Source organism: Netta rufina, assembly GCF_964035555.1.
Source record: "Netta rufina genome assembly, chromosome: 1".
NCBI lineage: Eukaryota > Metazoa > Chordata > Aves > Anseriformes > Anatidae > Netta > Netta rufina.
The window spans coordinates 169,732,871-169,757,248 of NC_140123.1; the positions used below are offsets into that span (position 1 = coordinate 169,732,871).

General features: G+C 38.3%; 1 protein-coding gene across 1 annotated transcript; it reads left to right on the top strand.

The window, feature by feature from the left end:
• On the top strand, positions 1–23,848 carry MDM1 (Mdm1 nuclear protein). Its single transcript, XM_084291908.1, has 15 exons — positions 1–57; positions 499–604; positions 2,994–3,352; positions 3,786–3,920; positions 5,940–6,083; positions 8,112–8,245; positions 10,207–10,306; positions 14,475–14,513; positions 14,890–15,065; positions 16,344–16,622; positions 18,312–18,457; positions 18,585–18,715; positions 19,122–19,380; positions 20,389–20,457; positions 22,685–23,848. The coding sequence occupies exons 1-15, from the start codon at positions 40–42 to the stop codon at positions 22,792–22,794; spliced, it is 2,205 nt and encodes a 734-aa protein (XP_084148034.1). The 5' UTR covers positions 1–39; the 3' UTR covers positions 22,795–23,848.
• Positions 23,849–24,378: the final 530 nt, after the last annotated feature.

Consider the following 24,378-nt stretch of genomic DNA (forward strand, 5'->3'; position numbering starts at 1 on the left):
CGGCGGTGGAGGCCGGGGGCCGGCACCCAGCGCTCCGCCATGCCCGTGCGCTTCAGGGTGAGGCGGAGAGGGGGTCCCGGGGGCGGCCGGGGGCGGCGGTGGGGGGCCCGGCCCGGGAGAGGGGGAGCCTTGTGCTGAGGGGAAGCGGCCCCAAACGGCAGAAGGAGCGCCGTGGTGGGCGTGGAAGAGGTTGTTTAAAGCGTGATTTTGTATGCTTTTTGTGTGCGTGACGCTATTCCACGCTTATGGTTTTTTTTTTTTTTTTTTTTTTTTTTTTTTTTTTGTTTTTGTTTTTGTTTGTTTTTTTTTTCCTCATGCAGTTCGGAGGGTAGTTTTTTGTCTCTGTGGGGTTTGGCTTGGGACGTGGAGAGCAGCCTCCTACTCTAAGTGCTTCGTGCAGGCGTCTTGTGAGGTGTTTCCTCGCAGATCGCGTCCCCACAGGTGCTAGAAGCACGGCAGGCAGCACTCCCTTGACAGACACCTCTCTGTTTGCTGCAGGGCTTGAGCGAATATAAGAGAAACTTCAGGTGGAAAACCCCAGAGTTGTGTAGCCCAGACCAAGAGCAGAAATCCCAGTGGGCAGGACTTCGGTCGGATCAGCTAGGTAAGCATCCCCAAAACTGCCCCTCGATTGCAAAACCCAGCGCCACCTGAGTCAGCCCTGGCCAAAATCAGCCTTACCTGCCCTGGGTCTTGAGAGGTTCGCTGTGGTGGGGTGTGTGACCACAGCAAACCAGTAATGTTGGTAGCTTGGACTCTTTACACAATTGAACGTGTATTCCCAGTTACCATTTGTAGGAATGCGTGTTTGAATGCCATATTCCTTCAGGCTACGATGAAACTTTCTTTTAATGTTAGTTCTGTTTATACAAAACCTGAAAAACGTGGTTTCTGTCGTGCAGCATAACCTAAATCCCAAACGTGAAGCACAGGTGCAGTGTTAACCCATACAGAGCGAGTTGACGGATGCATTGGTTTACCTGTGGTGTATAGAAACACTAAGTAAAACTTTGTATTAAGAAAAGACTAATTTGATCAAAGTCTAATACAAAGTAAAATTGTTAAGAAGAGTTATCAGGGCAGTTGGGTGGGACAAACAAAAAAGACGGACATTAAATGCGATTTAGTGTTATAGATGTTATCATGACAGGGAAATGTGGGATTGGAAAGCAGGGGAGAAAGGAAATAGCATCTGGATTGGAAGACCCATAGGTAGTTGAGGAAAAGGAGCAAGCTGTAGAGTGATGACAACTCAGTGCTTTGAAAAGGAGCATTAAAACAATATGAATTATGGTAGTGGCACAAAGCAGATTAACAAAGTTGTGCAATTGCACTGCACAGTCTGTGTAATTGGAGTCCAATATATTCATTAGACAATACAATAAGTGATCTCTGTTATGGCCTAGTAATTAAGAACCAACTGTTGGGAGTATGGTTTGTTTTCATCTGAGATTCTAGACATTTCAGTAAATAATTTAATCTTGTCAAAGATTTTACTTGAATATTACCGCTTTCTTCGTTACTTCAAGATACGTCTTTCTTTAACCTTGCTTTCCTTGCACATGCCTGGAGGTGCGAGTACCTGTATTTAAGAGAGTAACTTCCACAAATTCTGAAACAGGGGCATATCCACACATATTAATCTCTTTCGAAAATTGTGAGCTATGCATTGCCTCCTCTCACGTGTAGGATGGTGAAACTTCATACAACAAATATTGTAAGACTCGCAATAAAGTCATGAGTTAGCAGTACAGCAATTTCTCCTTTTCACATTGTAGCTGTGATTTTGTGTGTGCTTGCTGTAGTTTTCCTACATTTTTGTATTCATTTGCACTCACACATATTTTGTGGCCATTTAACAGCGTGCATCTTTGAATGTCACTCTTGACACCTTGTAGGACTTTGTCATCTGTGCAGTTCGCTGTTGTTAATGCACTTACTGTTCTTCCTGTTGAAATGCACAATTGACAGTTTTAAGAATGACTTGGAATACTGGCAGAAAAAGTTAAGAGGTGCTCTGAGTTCTTTCCTGTTACTTTTCCAGTGTCTCTCCACTGGAATTATTTCCTAATACCTGTATATACAGTTGGGCATACAGACGTTCTATATAGATCTTTCACTGAAGTTTATATCTTTTTTTTTTTTTTTTTTTCATGAGACAGGAGTTTCTTTCTCCTAGAAATCGTTTCTTTCAGCCAGTTATAGGCCTTCAATTATTTTTCTATCACATATGCACACTTAATGTTTGGATTGTGGTTTTCCAATTTAACTGCATTCAGCCTTGTCTTAAAATGGTAGGGTAATTCTATTTGCATCTGCATGTGTAAATGTTAGCAATTTTTAAAAATAACTTTATACCTTGTTTTGTTAGGAGGTCTCTTTAGAATTTTGGAATTTATTTCATGGTTGTACTATAAAGAGTTACCAGCTATCTGAGATAATACAGTCTTTAAGATACTTAAAAGTGGAAGTTGGTTCAAGTATCTCTTCTTTAATGGCCCACAATTGTATTAGGGGTCTGTCATGGTCCATGCACAATAAATGAGAACCTGTCTAGCAAGGTAAATAGCGCACGTGTAATTCAAAGTGCTCATGATATTCTTTATCACTATAGGCTGGTTATTCTTTACCTGTGTTAACATCATTCTCTTCACTGGCTCTGTTAATTTTGTTGTTGTTTTCCTTTTCCCAGAATCAACTTGCAAAAGATTGTTCTGTGGCCATGTTTTCTTTACAGGGTTTTACCCAACATGGTCCTGGGGCACGGTTTTGCTGTCCCTCTTGAGTAGAAAGGAAAGGCATTTGCAGACGTGAAAAAAGCCATAATTACGTGGTTGTGCCCATAACTAATAGGTTGTCATTGCTCAAAGATACTAGAATATTTTTTGTCTAACAGTCTGTTGTATAATATGCTTTCTGTTTCTTCTTGTGGTAGAGTGTTATTATGTATTCAGGATAAAGTTTTAGTTCAACCTTGTATGTCTTTTTATTAGGAATCACAAGAGAACCAAACTTCATTTCCAAGAGAAGGGTACCATACCATAATCCACAAATTTCAAAGTCCTTTGAGTGGACAGCAGATTGTGATTTAGATGACCCACTTGAAACTGAGGCTCTTAAGACTGCAGAGTTGCACGCAGACCATAATAATGATGTGAATCAGGAAAAAATTGAAACACCGGAAGGACCAAGGCTCCCCCCAAAAGTTCGGTCACATTCTGCAGATTCTAGAGTTGAAACTGCTCCTGCCCTTCCAGAAAACAAAATGAAGAGATCACCAACTGTAGCTCCACCAAATAAAAACGAAGCATTGGTGTCTTCAAAAAAGGAATCAGAAAAAATGGATAATGGGGTAAGGGAAGATTATTTTTTAATTGACTGGTATAAAAATTGCTAATCTGATATTTACAGAAACTTAGCACACATACATCACCTCTGTTGTCTAGCTTTTCTTGGTTCTGTGTTTTGATGTTGTTCTACGTTGTAGCTTCTCTGGTGGGAGAACAGTACTTTTGAGACCAGCCTTTGGTTCCATGTAGGTTGATACAAATTTTTCCCTTCACATGCCATCTTAATGGATCTCACTTAAACGACGATTTAGCCAGTGATTTATAGACTTCTGGGGGTTGTTTGCTATTATGAGAAAATGTACTTTGCTTTCATAGAATTCCTATAACAAAAAGAACCAAAATTGTTTTGAAGATGTGCATTGAAAGATTTCTGACCTGCAAAACATTGTAGGGGAGGAAACAATTGGTGCTAATTTTTTGTTTGTTTGTTGTCAGCTTCACAGAGTCCTTCAGAGGAAAGCAGGCATGAATATTCCACGTTTAAATACTTTCCCCAGAAATTCTGAATATCAAAGCCAGTTTGTTTGGAAGAGTCCTCATGAAAAGTCCCCAATACTTGCAGCTGAAGAGGTAACTTTCAAAAAGTAAATGAATAATTTCTTTTATGTCTAAGGAAAATTTCTTAATTTTCAAGATTTTCTTTTTTTTTTTTCTTTTTCATAAACTGACATGCTATTACATATATTTTTTTTTTTCTTCTAGTATAAAGAAAGTGCAGGATAATTAGATGTGTTTCCCTGTGATTCTTCATTGTAGTCAAGTCTAATCACTTGATCTCCTCCACCCTGGTTTTATTCAGTTCTTTCTAACAGGACCATTTTCTTTAATTTGCATTAATTTTATCTGAGGAGCTCAAAGGTCCCACTCAGTACTGCCCTTTATTTTCATAATTGTTATGTTGTCTTGTATATAGCTGATCAACAGAGGAATGTTCAGGTGTTTATTGTAATAACATGTCTTGCCACTGGAATCAAGCAGGTTTCAGTATTTATTTTCAGGGTCTTTTATGTGCTACCATGTTTTCTTACTCTCAGTCTCCATCTCTGTGCACATAAAATTCTAGGCCCTAAAGTGCATCTCTGTAGTTTGTCAGCTGTGTTTTTTCTTTCATGAGAACTGCTTATATGTCAGAGTGGAATTTCCTGATGTTAAGACACTCCTGTGGGATTTTGATGCATTTTAGGAGTTTTTGGACTTCATAGTATTGGAAATGCTGCTAATCAGACCTGGAAGAATAATTGTGCTTGCGAGACTGCTTTGTGTTTTCAATATGTTGTTACTGAGGTTGGAACAAAGAGACCCACTCTGTCTTTTGGTCCTTTTACAGTATAGGCTTTTCTGCAGAATCTGGAATTTTAAACTTTGCTGTAAAAGAGAGCTTTTGTTTTGTCTTGTTTGTTCACTAGGGGCATACGCATTAATGGGATTACTACAGATGATGCTATCTCTTTTGCTATCTGCAGGTAGCTGATTTGTTCCCTAATGGCTTTCAGAGGTGATAGCAGTTAATAACTAGGGTCAATCACTATAAACCTGGTCCTGTATTTTTCTTGTTGCACTGCCAAGCAGGTAGATGTACTTTGAGATACCAGTTTCCCAGCAGTCCCTTGTGCAAGGAGAACTCACTGAAAAGTGTGACAGTAGCATAGAAACCAAAGGACCATTTCAGCAAGAGGCCTGTCCCTGTCACCTTACAGAAAATTTCATATGGAATTCCATTTGATATTATTAGAAATCAGTTTGGTTTCTGAACATAACTGTTTGCAGTTTCTAAGCTTAAGCTTAAGAAGCCTCTTAAGCTTCTAAGCTTAAGAATTCCATGATAAAAATGAAAGATATTAAAAATATTTTACTTCTGATTCTTATTGATATGCTTGAGAACGTACCTGAATACTGAGCAATGACAATACCTGTCCCTTGAAGAAATGCAGTGAAAATGACCAAGTTACCCAAGTTAGGTTGTAAGTCTCACCTAAACTCACATAACAAAGCTGAGGAAAACGTATGCCACATGTGACATATGGCCTGGTCTTCAACTCTCAACACCCCATGAGGAAATGATACCAGATCACATATTAGGTAAATTCTGTACCTTGGCTTATAATGCAGTAGCGAGTGGAAAATGGTTAGATCAAATTACCAAGCCCTAAGCACCGAGTTAGAAAATAGAGAACAGTCGTCTGTTGTTTCTTAAGGACAGGACTCCTAGAGAAGTTTCATGGCAGCTGTTTTAAAAATAAATAAATCCTACATGTAAGCCTGAAGCTGAACTGCAGCATTCCCCACTGTCTTCCCAATTAATAATAATAATAATAATAATAAATCAAACAACTTTGATAGTGAACTTCAGTAAGAACAGGATTTGAACGCAGGTTCATCTGTGCCTGAATTGGTCTCCTTCAAATGTATTTTTTTGAAAGTAAGTTTCTTTTCAATTTGTCCTAGATGTTAATTAGCCTGCACATACTGTATTTTTATGCATAACCGGCTCTCTGTTGGTATGTTGAATTGGTTAACTGATTTTGAAAATTTAGCCTTAAGGTAAGCAAATCACCATACTATTTTTTCATCTCTTTTCCTTACCTAAAGGTTATTTGCAATATGAGTAAATCCATACCTCCGTTCAAATCTCCTGCAATTACTTCTGAAACAGAACATGAGAGAAATTTCAAAGGTTCTCCTCCTGCTAAGAGCCCACAAGAGAGATGCTGTTCAGAAGAGAAAGAATTTCTGGTTTGTGAGCAAGTAAATATTTCCCTAAATGAAAGGCACTAAGTATGCGTTAATAGTTTTGATTGTTCTTTTCAATAATGTGGGTGTGAGGTTTTCTAAAAGCTTGTTTTAGTTACATTTTATAGCTGTTATTAATGACACTGGACTGGACTCAGTACTTGTTTTGCTGTAAAAGACTGAAAATAGCACTGTATGGCTTTATTTGCTCTTTGTGGTTTCTGCAGTGCATTTGTTCGGTTTACGAAGTCATTCCACATGTTTTTTCCTGAACTGTCACCTTAATTTGATTATAAGCTTTCAAGTTCTTTTTTGAGTTCTTAGTTTGAGTTTCATTCTTTTTTTTTTTTTTTTTTTTTCATGTAAACATTTTTAGTGATTGGAATAGTTTCTGAAATCTAAGTCTCCAGTTTATGCTCCCATTGCTAGCAGTGCAGTTTATTAGGGTGCAGGACAACTGGATGGGAAGGCTTGTGCTTCTACTACTGTTTAGGCCTGGAATTTTTTAGGTAAGTCAGGTAGCGTGTGAATTAAAAACAAAGAAATCACGCTGTCACAGTTGGAACTGACTTTGAGACAATATTTTTTTTAGAAAAGAGATATGGAGGAAGGGTTATCGTTGATTTACCTGTACCTTGAAAGGTAAATGCAGGACATTGTATAGCCCATGTAAGTTCTGTTGCCCAGAGCAAAATGCCTTTTACAAAAGTCATTCAGCTGTGTGAGGCCTTGCATTTCCTTGTCTTGCTGTTGGCTTGGACAGACGTTGGTGGAATTGTAGTAAATGTGGTTGTAGTTTTACCAAATGCATTTAATAACAAGGAATTACTTCAGACTAAGACCTTCTGAAAATAGGAGAGAGCAATTTAGATTGCATGACATTTTGCAAGGTGGAAAGATTAATTTCTTATAGCAAGGTGCTGAGAGTAGCATTGTCTAAACGTCTGGTAGCTAACTTTCCTTCAGGTAGAAGGACCACGTGTGAGTCGCTTCAATGCCCATCTCTGTTTCTTGATAAACAGAAACAGCCATTGTAAGACAACACGTTCCTTAGGACTGGCACTGAGCAAAATGCATCCTTAACGTGGAGTGCCTGTGGCTCGGTTTAAGCTGTTGGTACTTTAGAGGTTCTTAAAGACGATTGTTGACTTGGAGGCGTTATGATTTAGAACCTAGACCTGCCTGGTGTTTTAAGTCTCATTTGAGACTGACAAACATTATGCCCCTTCCTGCCTCTTCTAGCAAATGTGAAGAAAGCCTAAAAGTCACGAGGCTTTCAGGAAGTGTTTCTTTGTTTCTTGTATCAGAAATTCATGTTATGTTTTCCCATGAGAACTAATAAGGAAAGGAAAAGGCATGAGAAGGGAATTTTTGGTGAAAGTGTTCAAAATGCTTTTTGTCTATACCCACATACCTTCTCTGAATTTCTGTAAAGAAACATTTGGGAGTTTGTGTGTGCTATTTTTCTTGCTTTACAGTCTTGTTTTCTTGAATTTGAACAATTTCTGTAAAGGTCTCCAGCAGAAACAGAAATAATGTTTGAGATTTCCAAGAAGATGAAATAAAGTGGAAAAAAAATGTTAGATGTGGAAGCTGAGCAAGTCAATCTGACCCTTTCAAAACCAGAAGGACAGCAAATTAAAAAATCACATTTTGGTTTATTATAAATTGGTTTATATTGCTTTACTATAAGGCTAACAGTATTTATTTTAATTATAAATTCCAGAAATACACATGTTGAGTCTGGTTAGAATGCACAGGTATGGTACTCTTTTGTTATTTCTTTTTTGTGTTAAATTCATTTTGTGAAGTGTACGGAATAGATCATCTAACTAAGTGAATGTTGCACTTGGAATTGTAGCTTTGGCATTTTGCTGGTTGACTTTTGCATTAACAAAATGTAATATGTTAAGTATGCAAAGCAGCTAACATTTTAAACTTAACTTTTTGCAAAAGTTTGATGTCAAAAGGAACATGAGGGTTTTCAGTTTGTTAGCTAATACAGTATTTTTAAAATTTTCTTTGCCTTAGAGGAAGAGGGAAGAACCACTTCACAAGCCAGCAGAAGATGCATCAAAACGAGGGAAAGCAGAGCAGAAACATCCTAAACAAAAAAATAAGCAGCATATCAATCAAAAACCTCTCTCTTTACGTACAAATCGTGGGTATGTATAAAATGGGAAAACCTAGCTTAGCAAGTAGCTGTACAGCTGCCTATTTAGAATGGTTTATGATGGTCTTTATCCGTATGATCCTAGAGTCACAAGAGCAACTGTGATGTCTGTATGACCCAGCACTTAGTCTGAGCTTCCTGTGGGGACATCTAAACCTGATGTTAATTTGTATCCCTTTCTCCAGGCAGTGGAAGCTTTGTAAACACACTGGTTCAGATGAACCTCCTGATGCAATAACATTATTATTAATAAATTAAAAAGGATTGAAATTAAATCGATGCAGTGCTGCTACTAAACTCTCAGAAAGTGCTTTGGAAGTTGTAGTCACCTTTCAAACTGCTTTCCTATGCTTGTTCCACATGTCTTAAAGCTGTGTTGATTGTACTTGATGTCTTGTTTTTCTAGACCATACAAGACAAAAGGGAAATAAAAAAAAATATTATAGGGCAGTATAGGGTAATCTGACAAACATTGAAATAAAATGACGTTGTATGTTACTGAGAGAGAGCCACATATCTTCTCCTGCCACATGCCTACATTGTAGAAACTGAACTCATGTTTCCATTTTCCACACATCTGAGATAAGTCAGAGAAATAAAAGCCCAGAATAGAAGTAAGGTTAAAAATGGCTAAATCTATTCCATCTCTGCTGTCTTCACGCTTCGTATATCTCCAAGTGATTGCTTTCCTTCACATGGCTTTCTGTCAGTGTTAAGGTATTAGATTGAAGATGGGAGAGGAGACTTACCAAGGCCTGAATGCTTTCAGATATTGGCAGATAATGACAAAATCATCTCCCCAAATACTATGAAATAAAACTGCTTTATGAAAAAGTGAGCGGATGTAAGGTAGTTGAAGCCTTTAAATCTTTAGATTTTATAGTTCCTTGATGTCATAGATTGTAGTCATTTTTTCAGTGTAAAATTCTGTATAAAATTCTTGATTGTCCTTAAATTGGTAGAAAACAGATTTCTGCCTCTTATGCCTTCAGTATGGTAGCACAAACAAAAGTTTCCAAAAGTCATTGTGCAAATAATTGTGAAAATGTGCAGAGCAAAAGTTGTCAGTAAGTAGACAGGACTTGCACTTTGTATGCAACCTGCATTGCATGGCCTGCTTTTGCAACAGAATGACAGACTGAGGCACAGTAGTGATGTGTTTTTGAGATAATCCATTAGTTTTGCAAGTAAAACTGAAAAAGATCTGAGCCTTAAAAAAGGAGCCATATGGAAAGAAGTTCTGAATAAAACATTTTTTTTTTCACCCTGATACTTTTTGTTTTAAAAGATGTGTTGTATTCTCTGACTTTGGGCTTCTATGATCTACTTCTGAAGGACTGAAAAAGTATATTTATTTTAATATATTAAATATCAGGTGAAAAAAAATAGCAATGCTCTAAAGCAAAAAAAAACCCCACACAACCAAAACCCACACAACTGTTTAGATTTAAGCTAATACAGCCACAGTTCAGTGTTTAAAGGGCTTGTAGTATTGCTTATTGCCTGCTTTAGGTTGGGTTATGCTAATTTTTCTGTTTACATGTGTGTGGCTGAAGGGAAAATGAATCTGTCTTTAAGAGTACCGAGTGCTTTTGAAGATCAAAGACAGTAGGCCATAGTTAGATGAATTATTACTGAACATTGTTCTGCTTGTCAGATGTTTCTGCCCCCAAGATCCCACCCCAGCCACATGCAGAGCATATTGCCTTTACAGCGGAGCTCATGGAAAGAAACATCTTGGGCGCCTTAGTGCCAGACCAGGCAATTTTACTTAAATGCACCTTCATATCTTAGTCCTGGAATTTAAGTGCAAGAATACTTTTTACTGGTAATATAAATTTAAAAATGTTCTTAAAGAGTCTCCTGGGTATCAAGCTTTATTCTTTCTGTTTTTTTTTTTTTTTTTTTTTTTTTTCCCTCCCCCCCCCCACATCCTCATTCTTGATATCTTAGGAAGATGAACACTGAATATAGGTCAAAATTTTTGTCTCCAGCCCAGTATTTCTACAAAGATGGAGCTTGGTCTCGTATTAGGAGTAAAGTTCCCAATCAGGTGAGTATTCTTTAAAAAAAAAATATCTGAAACCTGAGTATGCTTTGTATTATCATTTTTTACATGCAAAAAACTTTGAATTGTTATCTTCATAAAATACAGTTTTGAGATCGCAGTGCTAACAAAGGTGACTACGAAGAAGATTAAGGTCTGACAAGCCAGTATAATATGTAGTAAGAAAAAGTAAGATGCAGTGCGATTTTAAAAATAAATTAATTAATGTGACATGGAAAGTAAGAGAGGAACTTTGTTTCCCGTACAAATCAGAATTGTCCAGAACAGCGTCTTTTCAACCAGTTAATTGTAGTGTTGGATGTTCAGCCCAGTTTTAAAATGTAGAAGTTTCAAGGGAATAACAAGAAAAGGCCAACACGTGTACCGGCCTAGGTCAGTCTGACAGTCAGACTCGGTGTGTTAGCCTGCCAACATAAATCCATTCAAAGCAGTCAGCTGCGTTCAGTCGCATACACTGTAAGATTCAGAATTTCTCTGTCCAATTTTAGCAAACCTAAGTATTTTCTTGTAGTTTATTTAGCAACCACCATCAGTGTTATACCCCATAGGAACTCATTTGCAAACTCTGAAAATACTCAGCAGCTTCAGGAGCGTAGTATTCTGTAGCGATTCTTGAGTAAGGTTCCCTGAATTACCCAAGTACATCAAAACCTTCAGCAGTGTGCTACAAAACTGCCAGAGGTAGTTCTGCAGCAGTCAGATTTCACTGAAGTGGCCTAGGCTTCTCTCATGTGATGGAGGGAGCCTTCCTGAGACACTGAGTGCTGCTAAATACATGGTAGGTGCTTGGCAAATGAAAGTTGTCTCCTTGGTCAAGACCAAGCTGCTGTGGAAGGCAGAACTGGAGGGGATGGCTCTAGGCCATTGGGCTTTGAGCTTCAGCAAATAGTTCTATGTTTTCTTACTGGATCTAAAATGTCATTCTATTCTTCTTCTTAGGTAAAAAGAAATTTATATTGAATATAGGTAAGAATGAGAAATACGTCTCAAAGTTGAAATTATATTGTAGTTCGTGATGACTCAAATTATTGTATCCATCATCAGATAATCCGTTCTGCAAAAACTGTCTGCTGAGGAGGTTAGGGGACTAAAAATGTGCAGTATTTTCTTTTTGATAAATACTGATGTATGTATTCGATTTACACTAACCATTCCTAAGGCTGTAGAATGATCTAAGCTACTGCTTGCAGCCTGACTGTAAGTCTACAGAATGTTTCTGTGGAATATCACCTCAGTTGTCTGGCATCTAAGGCTTTTGTCTGGAGACTGGATGTTGTGTCAGAAGCATTCAAAACTGCAGCAGGCGGCAGTCCAGAGCAGCGTCTGCTTCAACAGTGGCTGCCCAGCAGGCAAGTAGAGGGACAGGGACGCATTGCCATGGAGTGTGTTTTGTTTGCTACACGGCCAGCTGAGAGGAGTCTCTGCAGTACAATCAAGGAGAGGAATGAGGAGACTGCAGGTGGAGGGCGGGCGTTCAGCTTTACCAGGCAGGATCCTTTTTAGGATGTGTTTGGGAGAAGCTGGAAGGAAATACCTCTGGAGGTTAATTGGAGTGCACAAGAAATTGCCACGCGGTAGATAGGTGGTTTGGATGGGTCTGACTCTTGTGTGGAGGTTTTGTTGCTGACGAGGGATTTGCAGAGGAAACCTGATAAAAAGTCACTTCATGAAGAATTCAACAAAGAATTATTAGGATATTTAGGGCCTTCTAAGTGAAGGAGTTGTGCCAGGTAGCTAGAAGAGCCAATTTTAAGACAATAATAACACGTTCTATTGACTATAAATATGCTTATATGACATGCACGGTTTTGAATATATCTATGTTAGATCTTAGTATGACTTCATACAGAAGAGGTTTTTAGAATTGGAATTCCCTGACTTTCTCCTCTGTTAGACTTGGAATCACACGCCTGTGAGAGTATCAAACTAATTTGTCTAAGAGACAAAGAAAACGATTTAGCTTGTGCGAATGTGTTAGTGTGATTTTCTGTGTATTTTTTTTTTAAGTTGTTAGCGTCTTGTTAGTATTTCCTTATAAATCTTACAGGATTATGACTCTTTAAAATTAAGTTTTTGTGGGTGTAGTGCAAGTTTAAAGCTTGAAATTTTTCCAGTCTTCTCTTCTGGATAGGTTGGAAGGAAACCAAGATTAATTAAATTAATTCGTAAAACCTCAGGTAGTATAAGAAAAAAAAAACAACAGCAACCTTATCTTTTGCTAGGCTTTATTTTTTTTCTGAGTTCATTAATATTTGTGTTCTAATGAATAAGAATCCAGTACATCTGAATTAACAGAACTGAATAAAATGCTTCATTCACAGTTGAGACCTAAGAAAGAATTTAGCCATTCAAGAAATACATTACTGCAGATTAATAAAGGGATGTAAAACTTGGAAAAAGCATCAAGCAGTTTCATTTGTAAAGCAACAAAGGTACTTTGGCCATTCACAATTTCCTTACCAGTTTCTCTACAGTCCTTTTGTTTTGTAAATGATTCCCTACCTGTTCCCCTGCTAATAATGCACTGACACGACTGCTCTGCAGAGCTGTATCTAACTGCTGCTTCTGGCTGCTCTTTGAGACTCCCCCCTGCTGAGGGTGCCTACAGAACATCTCTCTTTAGTGTAAGTGATTAGATGATGAGCTCTGACTGCTCCAGTCGGGTTTCCCCCTTAGTTGAGACCATGCGTAGACAGCTTTGGGTCTAAAATGGACCTTCTGAAATTCTGAGCCCAACAGCAAAGATTGTAAGAGAGTCCTGGTCTGACCTTTGCTGTAGTGATTACTGCTAGACTGCTGCCTAAAATACGTATCATTAAGGTTTTCTTTTGAGCGGTAGAATGAAAAGACCTCTTTGAATTACGCTTTTGAAAAATTAATGCGGACAATTCATAATCACAGCAGGACTCTTTGGGGCCTGTGTCCTGCTGAGATAATGCTGCCTGCTGAGTCACTGAAGGAGACGCTTGTCCTTTGTACTTCTTCACAATTCACTGGAGACATAGTATTCTTCCTCCCCCTGCAGCATCCTGTTGCTCTGGGTTTATATTCCTTCTGTTGTGGCTATCATAATTAATTTTTCATTCTTCTTAAAGTGAATAATCCAGTAAATCACTCGCACCTCAAACTTTAAACTCTCCTCTTAAAATGACAAGCATATATTTTTAACGGGCTATTCTTTGGAAGTTTAGTGGGGCAACTTGTGGGGTATTAGCTGGTGTAGGCTAAGTGGATTTCTATCTGCTGCATCTGTGTGCTTTTAGTGGGATTTGTGGAATTTGGCCCACTTATCCCTGTTCCTTACAGGAAGAACTATGTTAAGCCTATTGTGAAATAAATAACAATAATAATAGTAACGTAAAAATGTACTAAGGGTAGTGTCAGTATTGCTTTTTTGCTCTTTGACAAAGTGCTTATTTCCTCTGAACCATTTTTTAGTGAGACAGGATAACAGGATACATACAGAACTATCAAGAACTTACTTTTAATCATTTGAAAAATAAAAGTTTTGTTGTTGCTTTTTAGTCATGTGCTTTAAATTGTGTTTGTGTGAAAGACACAAGGCGATGAGTATTGCAACACTTTTAACCATAAAAATGGCAGTGCTAAATCAGCAGCATAACATCTAAAGAGAGGGTTTGCAACGCTTATTTTTGAAACTAAAACTGACATTTTAGCAGTTTTGCGTCTCATTCTTACAGTTAGTGATAGCCTAGAAGGAATGATTTTGATATTATGACTTACACAAAATAGCACTAAGCGATCTCATGTAGTCATCAGCTCCTTGCTGAGATAAAATCAGTGTAGCAATAGACAGGAGCAGTGCTCACAAACTATTAACTCAGTAGTACACTTGCATACAGATCTGTCGACTAGAAATACTCTGAAATTAATGTGTACTGATTGAATTTTGGAGTGTTAAGGCTTAGAAATCTAAATTAATTTCCTTAACCTTGACAAAAATTGTCAAAATACCAGTGTTGATGTGTTTGTGTTACAACTTGTTACTGAATCTCAGGGAGGCAGCATAGAGCTGTATTGACAGGTTTTCAGTCTTTAGTTACTTACTTAGACTGTAATAAAGTTAGAACAGTGATACAGCGTTGGGAGGAGATTAAGAAATGTAAAAATAATTCTGTATTCCTCTTCTTAGGCATCTCAAAACCCCCTAAATTCCATGTGGTATATGGAGGTTGGTTGCATCTAAGTTCTTGTGTTAATGCTTGGAGCATTGTGCTGTGCCTAAACCCTGATGAAAAAAAAATAGAATCCAACACTAAACTTATTTATAGCTGCTGCATAACTTTTTGTGCTCATTGAATAAGTAATTGATAATTTTGCTTTGGCTTAATGGCTGGAACATGCTTACTAAATGTAAACTTGTTATTTTTGCTTTCCTTTTTTTTTTTTTGCACTTACTGTAGCATGCAATATTTGTGCTGTGGGTGGCCCTGTTATGAGTAACTTGCCTTTCTCCCTTAGCAGCCATTAGCAAATGCAAGTACTTTGTAGTAATATATAAGGGAACTTTAAAGAGATGTGCAACTTAACGAAACTTTGATGTGCAGGTGAGAGAACTTCGAGCAAGAGCAAAGGCTTACAGACAGAGAATAGAGGGAACACACTTCTCCCGATACCATCTCAACCAGATCCTGTCTGATAATAACAGTCTTTGGGATGTGTCCTCCAGTTCCAGTTCAGAAGAAGGCATCAGCAATGACATTAGAGCACTAGATCTTGCTGGGTAAGACAGGTATTCCTGCATGTTATTCTGCAGCTCTGAAACAGAGCAAAATGCTGAATATTGGCTTAGCATAGCTTTAAGATCTTTGATGTTTGACTATAAATTTTCTGGAACAGATGTAGGCATTTACCATTTCACAGATGTATCAGTTGATTTGTTCTCTGATTTAAAATGAGACATTGTCAAATCTTCTGAAAGAAGAGAAATGCTTCTCCGTTACAGTTATCCACAAATGTATATTTAGTGTGACAACCTTAATTTCATCAAGGATGGGAGAATTTATCACTGAGTCATACTGAAGTAATATTCCTCTTTGCATTGGAATGATGTGAAATATATTCTGCCTGCTTGGAATTCATCCATGTTCTTGTCAGGGTTAATTAGTAACCCAGTGGTTAAGTCTTAGACACTGCTTACTTCTGAGATGAAGATTTAGGATCTGGCATGGTGTGCATCCATTTTTTCCTTCCTTAGAGTGCCATCAGAATTGGCAGATATTTAATATTTTGCTAGGAAAATTCAGAAATAGTGTTTTAGTGAAATGCACAGACATATTCAAAAGAAGAGGGAAGAAAAGTCATCTGTGTCTTTGCTGGGATCTGATGTTTGAAAACAAAATCTTGGATGCTTCTGTGTATGCTCCACTTAGATTGCTGTTTCTGTGGTGTGGGGAGATCCATGCATTTGTATGACTGTCTCTGTTGTAAGGGTTGAGGGATGACTCAATACAACTGTATTTATTACAGTGATGTCAAGTATGGGGTGGTAATTTGGGGGATTTGTTAGCTTATTTTTTTTGCCCATGAGATACAGACCCTCTTACTGATCTTATTTCTGTGCCCTGTGTTGATTTCTGTGAGCAACTGAGAGTTTAAGACTTTGAAAAGTTGTGCCAAGAAAGTAGTTTTCTAAACTGCTTGGCTTTCAAAATTGTGCCATCAGACAGTTCCTACACATGGAATTAGGTAGTTATTTTTTGAGCACTTCTGATAATCCAAATTGTTGTTTTATATTTCAAAATACAGAGCTAATTTTACAGTCCATTTCTGGAAATAGAAGTTCAAAAAGAGTTTTTACAGAACCTAGTTTGAAAATGGGTTGTGCTTGAACATCAGTTAAAGTTGCAATGGGAGTTTAATCATACATCATGTTAACTGTACCACTTAATATCTGAGCTGTACTTTTGATGAAGGACTGAAGCTAATGAGCACGCTCTGTATAGGCACACGTATTTCATGCAAATCGATGGTAAGAGATGCTGCTTTCTTTGTTGCCTAGTGTTTCTGAAAAAGAGACTGCACCAAGGCCAAAAATGCTGCAGGAGCCTGACGCCAGAGAAGAGTCACACGAGAATGGCCCTGAGAAAAAAGACATGTCAAATGCTTCAACTGTTCCAGTCAAAAGGCGTTTAGTTTGGGGTGAGCAAGAAGCTACTGAGGAAAAGGAGAATCAGCAATCAACAGAAGAGGAAGAAAAAGAAAATGAAAAAGCTGCAGTTGTGGTGCAGAATTTAGAAGAAAACAATAAGGAAAACAATGAAGATAACAAAGTTGAAGGGTAAAACTGAACATGTTTGTCATATATTTAATTTTTTCCTCTAACATCTCAGAAATTGTATGTTAACTAGTTTTTGTTCTTATAAGAATATAATTTAGTGTGTCTACTTCTGTTTTTTAATCGTACAACAAGGACTAAGAAATTTCAAGACATTGAGCTGGTTGATAGAAGAATACTGGTTTTCTAGCTTGTCAGGCTGAAGCTGTAATATCAATAGAAGCATGACAACCTGTAATGCATTTTTCCAAAAACTTTAAAAATTGTGGTATAGGCCTATCAGAACAGGCTGTTCATTGCACAGCAGCAAAGTACAGTGAAAATTAAAGCTCACAATTTGCTTCAGGTTGATAGTATAGGATTGATAAGATTCAAAGGACAGAATCCATGCTAATCTTGTTCTTAAGTGCCTGTTTTTCTGAATAAAACTCATGGGCAGAGATAGAGGACTTGGGAGAAAAAAAAATTTACTAGCATCCAGTAATCACCAGTGATTATGTTACTGAGCCCAGGTGGGAAAAAAGTGTGGGGATATTTAGAACAATGTGAATTGTACAGTGCATAGCACTGTGTTTGGCAGTTGAAAGATCCATGTTATATCTACTTACAGAAGTCTCTGGCTTTTTACTGTGCAACTTTTGCAGGCTTTTTTGGTAGAACAGTATTTTAGTTTGGTATATATTTAAAGCTGAATAGCTCTGGCCCTTGTTACCATACTATCTAAGCTTTTTGTATTCCCTATTGTGTTTTATCTTTGGTGTCACCCCACAAATATAAGGTAAGGAAAGGTAATGATCTCCTTTGGGGATTATATCCTGTATGCAAAACCAGGCAAGGAAAGGTTGAGATGCTAGACCCAGACAGAAATGAAACGCAGGCCTCAACATTCAAAACTGTCACCTGAAAACTTCAAGTTTCTAAGGTTCTAGAGATGATGCAGCTCATTGATGTTTCTTGGATTGACATCGAAGATTCTCTGTCATCTTGCAATGTGGTTGTGTGTGCACTGAGACCTGCTCTAGGTGTGGCCATGCAGCTTAAAAACTGCATGCTATCCAAGCCTGCTTGAGAGCTAGAAACGAGGCACTCCTTGCCTAGAGGTCCTCAGAGCGTGTCTAGCATGGTAGTAGGGTCAGGTTCCTCACACAGTGTGGGCATGCTGCCACCCTATTTTGCGATGCATCTGGAGGAAGAAGACAGAAGTGGTAGTGCTGATTTATATAATAACCTGGGGGCTGGAGTGGTTGCATAAATGTGGGATACTTGGTTTCGGTTCCACCACATTGACTGAAAAGAGACAAACCCACATTCCCACCTCCGAGGTGACTATTGGCAACGTCAGGTTCAAAGTTACGCTGGGCGAGGACTTCTTCCAGCCCTCAGGTTGAGTCTGTGCTACTGTGCTGCAAAGCATTCAAGGTTTATTGGGACACAGGGAGTCTGAATGTGTAGCTTCAAACTGTTTATGTATTTTATCCAGTGACGTTACAAAAAAAAAAATTACAGAAACCGAGACTTAGGAGCTGGAGTTCAGGATTTGCTGTTGCAAACAGGTGTTGTAGCTACAGGCTGTTGGTATTTTATAGCCCTCACTGACTTACCTTCATTGTAGGGATGTGTTAGAAATCAAAAGTTTGAATGCAAGATGCCTGAGTCCTTAGCTAACCTGGTAATCATTTCTCATTTTTGCAGTGAGAATGCCTTACTGCCGAATTCTGCAGCTGTGTCAGATTCTTCTTCTGTATCCTCAGAGCCAGGCGGCAGACTTCCTACTCCAAAGCTGAGAGCACTTGGTAGAGCACAGAGGACTCATCATGATCTCACTACCCCTGCTGTTGGTAAAAAGACTTTTAAATGCAAAAATGTATTTCAAGAACTAAAGAAAAAAAAAAGACATGTATGAATTAATTCAGTGTTTTTTTTTTTATGGTAATAATTTATTTTTCGTTTTCTCCACTACACTAGGAGGTGCAGTTCTAGTGTCTCCTCCTAAACTGAGGTCTTCATCTTCACAGCCGAGAGTGCGAGGTTTAGGAACAGACCCTTCTTCAGCTAAGCAAAGTATAAGAGAAGCTACAAAAAAAGGGTCCTTCCGGGTAAGTAAGTAAGGAAACTTAGCTTTTTGCATTTCAGGAAAATGCTTTTAAAGTAATTTGAGTACTTTACTCGATAATTCTTTTTCTTGTGTGATATTTTATCCTAAAGTTATCAGCATCTGTGACTAAAAGGGATGATATCTGAATAAATATGTATTTTTTTATCAAGTAAAAGAGAGAGATTAGATGAGCTCCATTTTGGCTTTTTCTGCTACATGTATGTTTTTTAAAACAAAAACACAAGTTGCAATAAGGAGCCCTTAATTTTTTTCCTATTAAAAACATTTGTTGTATACGTGAGGGTCTGTACTTGAAGGCTGGTGTGCGTATACTTAAAACAGTATATATGAGCTGCTTTTTTTTGTTGTTGCTTTTCTCCCTCCCCACCTTCCACCTTCTGTTTTAGCCTGATGTGGAAATGAAAGCTGTTTCACTCCTTACCTCTCCACCTGCTGGGCTGGGAACTCTGGATCCTCTGCCGCTTAGGCAGGATCAGTGGCCTCCTAACGCTGTTTCTGATAAGCGAGTTTCTCATAACTCAGCACATGAAGAGCATTCCTCTGTACCTCCTCTGCTGAAGTCAGCCAGAAGCTGCCCTGTGTCTTGTTGGAGTCCCTCTCCCCGTATTCAGGGAACTCTCAAGGATCCTGAATTCCAGCATAATGGTGGGTTTTGCTTATTAACTGGCTGTGTTAGTGTCAGGGGATGGAAATGGTTACCTTGCAGTATTCTGGCCTTAATGACCATAAAGAATGTGGTGTTTGTAAATGGAAGCTTTTCTACCATGGCTTGCTGAGAGGGTGTGCACAGCTGTCCACCCTGGTTTCAGATTCCACCAACATCATTGTGTTCTAGTGGTCCGTTGTCTAATTTTTCTATGTTAATTTCAATAAGTACTTACTCATTATGAGAATAATTTGGTTTAGCATGAACAGTTGTTACGTTTAATCTTGAGGCCACAACTGGTATGTATATGTGGAGTGATGTGTAACTGGACCTCTAAAACATGGTATTATTTTGCAGAAGTTGTGGATTTCTGAGAAATAAGCTCCTTAAATAGTTCTGCAGAACATGGAAACAAAAAATAATTAAAAAAAACATAAAGATTTAGTGGATATTGAGAAAAGACACTGAAGTTGTTTTTTTGGTTTCGTTTTTTGTTTTAATTCCCTGTGAAAATTTTTTTTCGAGGAGGAATTTGTGCTGGAGCATTTCAAGAGATTTTTGACAACTGTTAAGGGCACTGAGGGCATAAATCTGATAATGAAGAATCCCTCACTGCTTAGTCAAAATAAAGTTTATGTACTTGCATTGCCATTCCAGAAAGGCTTTCAATAGCTGCCCAAAATGATCCCACAATTTTTGGTTCTTGCGTTATAATTGTTAGGTAATAATAAGGTAATAATTTCGTTTGAGAAAGGAGCAAGTACTGCACAGGTTAAGAGGATTAGTGAAATCCAGAGAATCTCATTGGAAAGAAGTTAGAATTGGTGCTGTGTTCTAGCTCAGCATCAGCTTAGGGTAAAGGAGTCACATGGAGTTCTTGGCATGTTTAGTTTGAAAGACTCGTGTTGATGGAAATAATGCAACATTTTAAAATGTTGTACAATTAAATATTATGCTTTGTCTCTTTTGACATGATTCCAAAATGTGCTTTGACTTTTTTCTCTTAGGAAACATTGGGAATCCAAAACTGAGATCTTTCCAGTTACCCCTTCAGGAAAGAAACTATAACGATGAAGGTATTTCTCATCACAAAATATTCCTGTATATCATATGTGTGTTATCTAGATTAATTTTTTACTTCTGCAGTCAAAACTGATACTGGTTTATGCGTTTGCATGAATAACCACCCCACTATTTGTTTTATCAAAAGAAACTAAAAATGTTCACCCCGTTAATGTGAAGTAGGAATATGAAGGAATATTCCAGAATAAATAAACCATTAAATGCAGCTGAAAATTAACCAGCCCATTGTGGTTCAATATGTTTAATATAGCTTACTCAACTCCATACCTAAAATCATTTCCTCCCCACAAATTTTTTTAAGCCTTTGTGTTGGTAGCAACAGAAGCAAACTGCAAAATGATCACAGCTCAGGTTGCAGCTTCAGTAATTATGGATGCAACTTAGAAAGTACCACGTATCTTCAGATAAAGATTTTGCTTGAGTGTTCACCACCAGATACGTAGCATAAAATGTTTCCTCTGACTTCAATTTTCAACCTGCTCCTCTGCTACGTGTGCTAGGGAGCAGAGGCATCCTGTTATTCTGATTTCTGTTTTGGCTTTTTCTTCCATTTACTGTAAATTTACTTGGGGGGAGCAGCCAGTGCGTGCATGGGCCACCAGTGTGTCTTCTTGGCCCTTTTGTGGGCAGCCACAAAAAAAACTCTTCTGGTCGTGTGAGTCAACCAAAGGCACTGTAGCCTCATTAGGTTTGGGCTGATACACATCATTTCTTAGCTTGACGTATAGGGTTGACCTTGGTGTGGTGCTGTGCAACTTGCAATCCCTTGTGTTTGGTTCAGATTAGAGTATGGGCAGCGTGAGGTTGTATCTGACAGCGGTTTATTTATAGATATACCCCAGAATAACCAAAGCCCTTTCTGGTACCCCTTATGCTTGTTGGCTCCTTGGTTTTAACCAAGGTTCAGACTGATTCTCTATTTCACTCATTGCAGTTGGCTGGAAAATGTGTGGGCTGTGCAGATGGCTCAGCCAAGCATCTGTGTATCTACGTAAACCATGCAAAATCCTATAGTACTCTGCAGCTTCCCACAAGCTTGCAGCTCTCAGATGAAGTGCAGTAATTGCTGTTTCTTTTTCTTTCTTTTTACTATGAGCTGAGTGATGGTGTATGAGCTTTCAGAAACAGGTGCAACGTGCCAGCTCACAGATATTTCGTTAGCCCATAGTTGTTCATGTGCATACAAAACTGGGAGTTACTCCAAGGACACGTCTGATTACACAAGTGTAGTTAGCAGCTTTCTCATACGTGGGAATACAGTTGTTATGCACAGCGTGTGAGTCTGGTGTGAGCTGTTTGGATCACTGCATTTCAGGGATGTAGAAATGCTGCTGAATAGATGGTTGAAACACTGACAAAGTACAGGTCAGGTAGAACGTAGATGCAGAATCTTCGTTGTTTTGGTGGTAGGGGGCCTGGAAAGCAGTGACATATATACATATTTTTAATCCATTGCAGAAGAATGGGTGTAATTTTTCATAGAAAGCATCTTGACAGGGCTGTAGCAACATGTTAATAATGATGTTGCAGAAGTAAAACGTTGTGCTTCACCAGAGAAGCAGCATCCAGGCTGTTTAATTTTCAAAGTTCTGTTGGGTGTGAAGTGGATCCTGTATTCAAAAAGAAGACCTTTCAGAAGTACATTTATAAAGTGTGCTTGTTGCTGTTGTGTTAAACTTCCTGTTTTGTTCAGAAGATACATTTCTTTTAACAGCTTGTGGCACACTAACTGCTTTTGGCACAAAAGAGCTCTTTTGGCAGCATAGGTTGTGATATTTTAGTTGTGGCATTCAAAGGTTGTCCTGTTTGCTTGAAGTGGTTTGCTTTCATGAATGTTTTTGTCGGAGTCTAGTCTCTACACAGGAGCAATTTCTGAGGTCCCTGACAGGAGAGTAAATGTAAAGACGACTTGGAAAATCAGGCAGTACTTTCAAAATTCCCCAGGTGACAGTGGGGATCTCATTCTTGAGTTTAGGTGCTGGGCATGTAGCTCTCTTAAGCTTTACATGGTCTCATAGTAGCTTTCTAGTGAAATTCTTCTCCTGTGTGTAAGTTACCAAGTAATAGAATCAAAGTATATTGTGATACTATTTTATTATCTACCCTTATAGAGGGTATAAAAATACCTGTACTTTCCAAGTCTGCCATGAATGTGACTGTGTTTTAAATGCATATTTAATCTTTGTGTTTATTTTTTTTCCTTGTTGCTTTCCCCAACAGATGACAGGCTGTCTCAGATTTCTGCTCGCTCGGCAGCATCTAGCTCACTTGCATCTCAGATACTGGAACGAGCTCAGAAGAGGAAAGAGGACTTCTGGGGCAAGACATAGGCTCTCCCACCTGTTTTATAGAAACTGTAAAAATATTTATTTTTATAGGTTACAGTGTAAATTTTTAAAAATGATTGTAGGTGCCATGTAGCATCCTTTCACTTGTCACTACTATGGCTCAACTTTAGGACTTGCCATCCCAATTTAAAATTTTGACATTTAAACCAGTGTTGAAAATACAGGTCCTTCATATTTGAGAATTATGTTACACAGCCATGTTTCTTTTGTTCTTTGTTTTGTTTTTAATAGCACCTCTTGAAACCCAGACAATTACTATACCCAGTAACCTGTGTATTACTTTTCAGGGTATCCTGCTGCAGTCTGGCAGTATGATGTGGGACAGTATTCAGGGGGAGCAATACCATTCACCAAACATCTCAGTTGCTTGAATTTAACCAGGTATTTTAAAGGCAACTGTGGTGTATTTGATTCTGTTACTGTATGAAGTGTGAGTGCAACACAGCACTATCGCAAAACTTGTTGCTTTTGCTACTTAATACTTTTAGCCTGTTACCAAAAAGCTCTTACTACTTCTTAGGGAAGCTAAGACGGAACATACAAGAGTTTCAGAAAAGGGCATTAAGCTTCAGGGTTTGTTGATTGCCCACAGTTTTTTGGCCAGGATGACTGTTAAAGATCAACGTGTACAGTTCTGCAGCTTGTCAGATGTAGTGAAATGTTTTGTGGGCAAGACCCATATTTAGTGTTAATGTCAACTTACCTAGAAAAAGCAACCTTAGCCGCTTTAAACAATAGTCTTTCCCACCCCTCTTCAACCTCAGGTACTTAGGGGTAGTTGATATCTTAGAATAAAAGAAGAATGTTTTCTTGACTTTGACATTTTAATTACCTCTTTCTAGTTGCGTGTTTATGGGAGACTTGACTACTGTTACGGTTGTCACAGCAAAAAATATTTGTGATTTATGCTGACAGCCTGATTTCTCTTTGCAACTGATGCAAACAAATTAACATGAAATAGAAGAAGTAGATGGCTAGCAGCCAACTCTTACGGTGGTTTGTTTCTTCTCACGCGGCTTCAAGTTTTAATAATATTTAATTTGGAAATTTTGTACTAGAACAGTTTGAATTTTGTACACATTTGTATGCATTCTGATTTTGTACACAATTACGTCTGTGTAATACTTAAAATAAAAAAGGTCAAGTTGGCTTTGTTTCTATTCAAATTATGCCAGATAAACTGGTAGAGTCTATTATGTTGACACTTCTTTGTTTAGTAGAACAGCTGTTCAGCTGGAGCATCGATGGACTTTTGAAAGACAAGACCTCAGAACAAGTCTTTAGAAAGAATAACTTAGTAAAGCTATGCGGATATGTTGATATTTGGAGTCCTGAGCAGATGGGTGCTACACAAGCTGAAAGGCTGCAGTGCCCAAAAGGATAGTCCCCAACAAATGAGGTGTTGATACACAAAATGAACGGTTTCCAGCACTGATCATGATGGAAACCAGTGTCCACTTCCAGAATTTCTGTATTGCAGTAACTTCCTACCAGCAGAGTTTGGCATTTTATTTTGTCTCAAAGAATTCTGGACTTACACCTAATACTGAAGTTGTAATTGGTCAG

Excerpts from the sequence above, each read along its gene's own strand:
- MDM1 (XM_084291908.1), top strand. Across the intron at positions 3,353-3,785 it reads CAGAAAAAATGGATAATGGG|CTTCACAGAGTCCTTCAGAG; the intron begins GTAAGGGAAGAT and ends GTTTGTTGTCAG. Across the intron at positions 3,921-5,939 it reads CAATACTTGCAGCTGAAGAG|GTTATTTGCAATATGAGTAA; the intron begins GTAACTTTCAAA and ends CCTTACCTAAAG.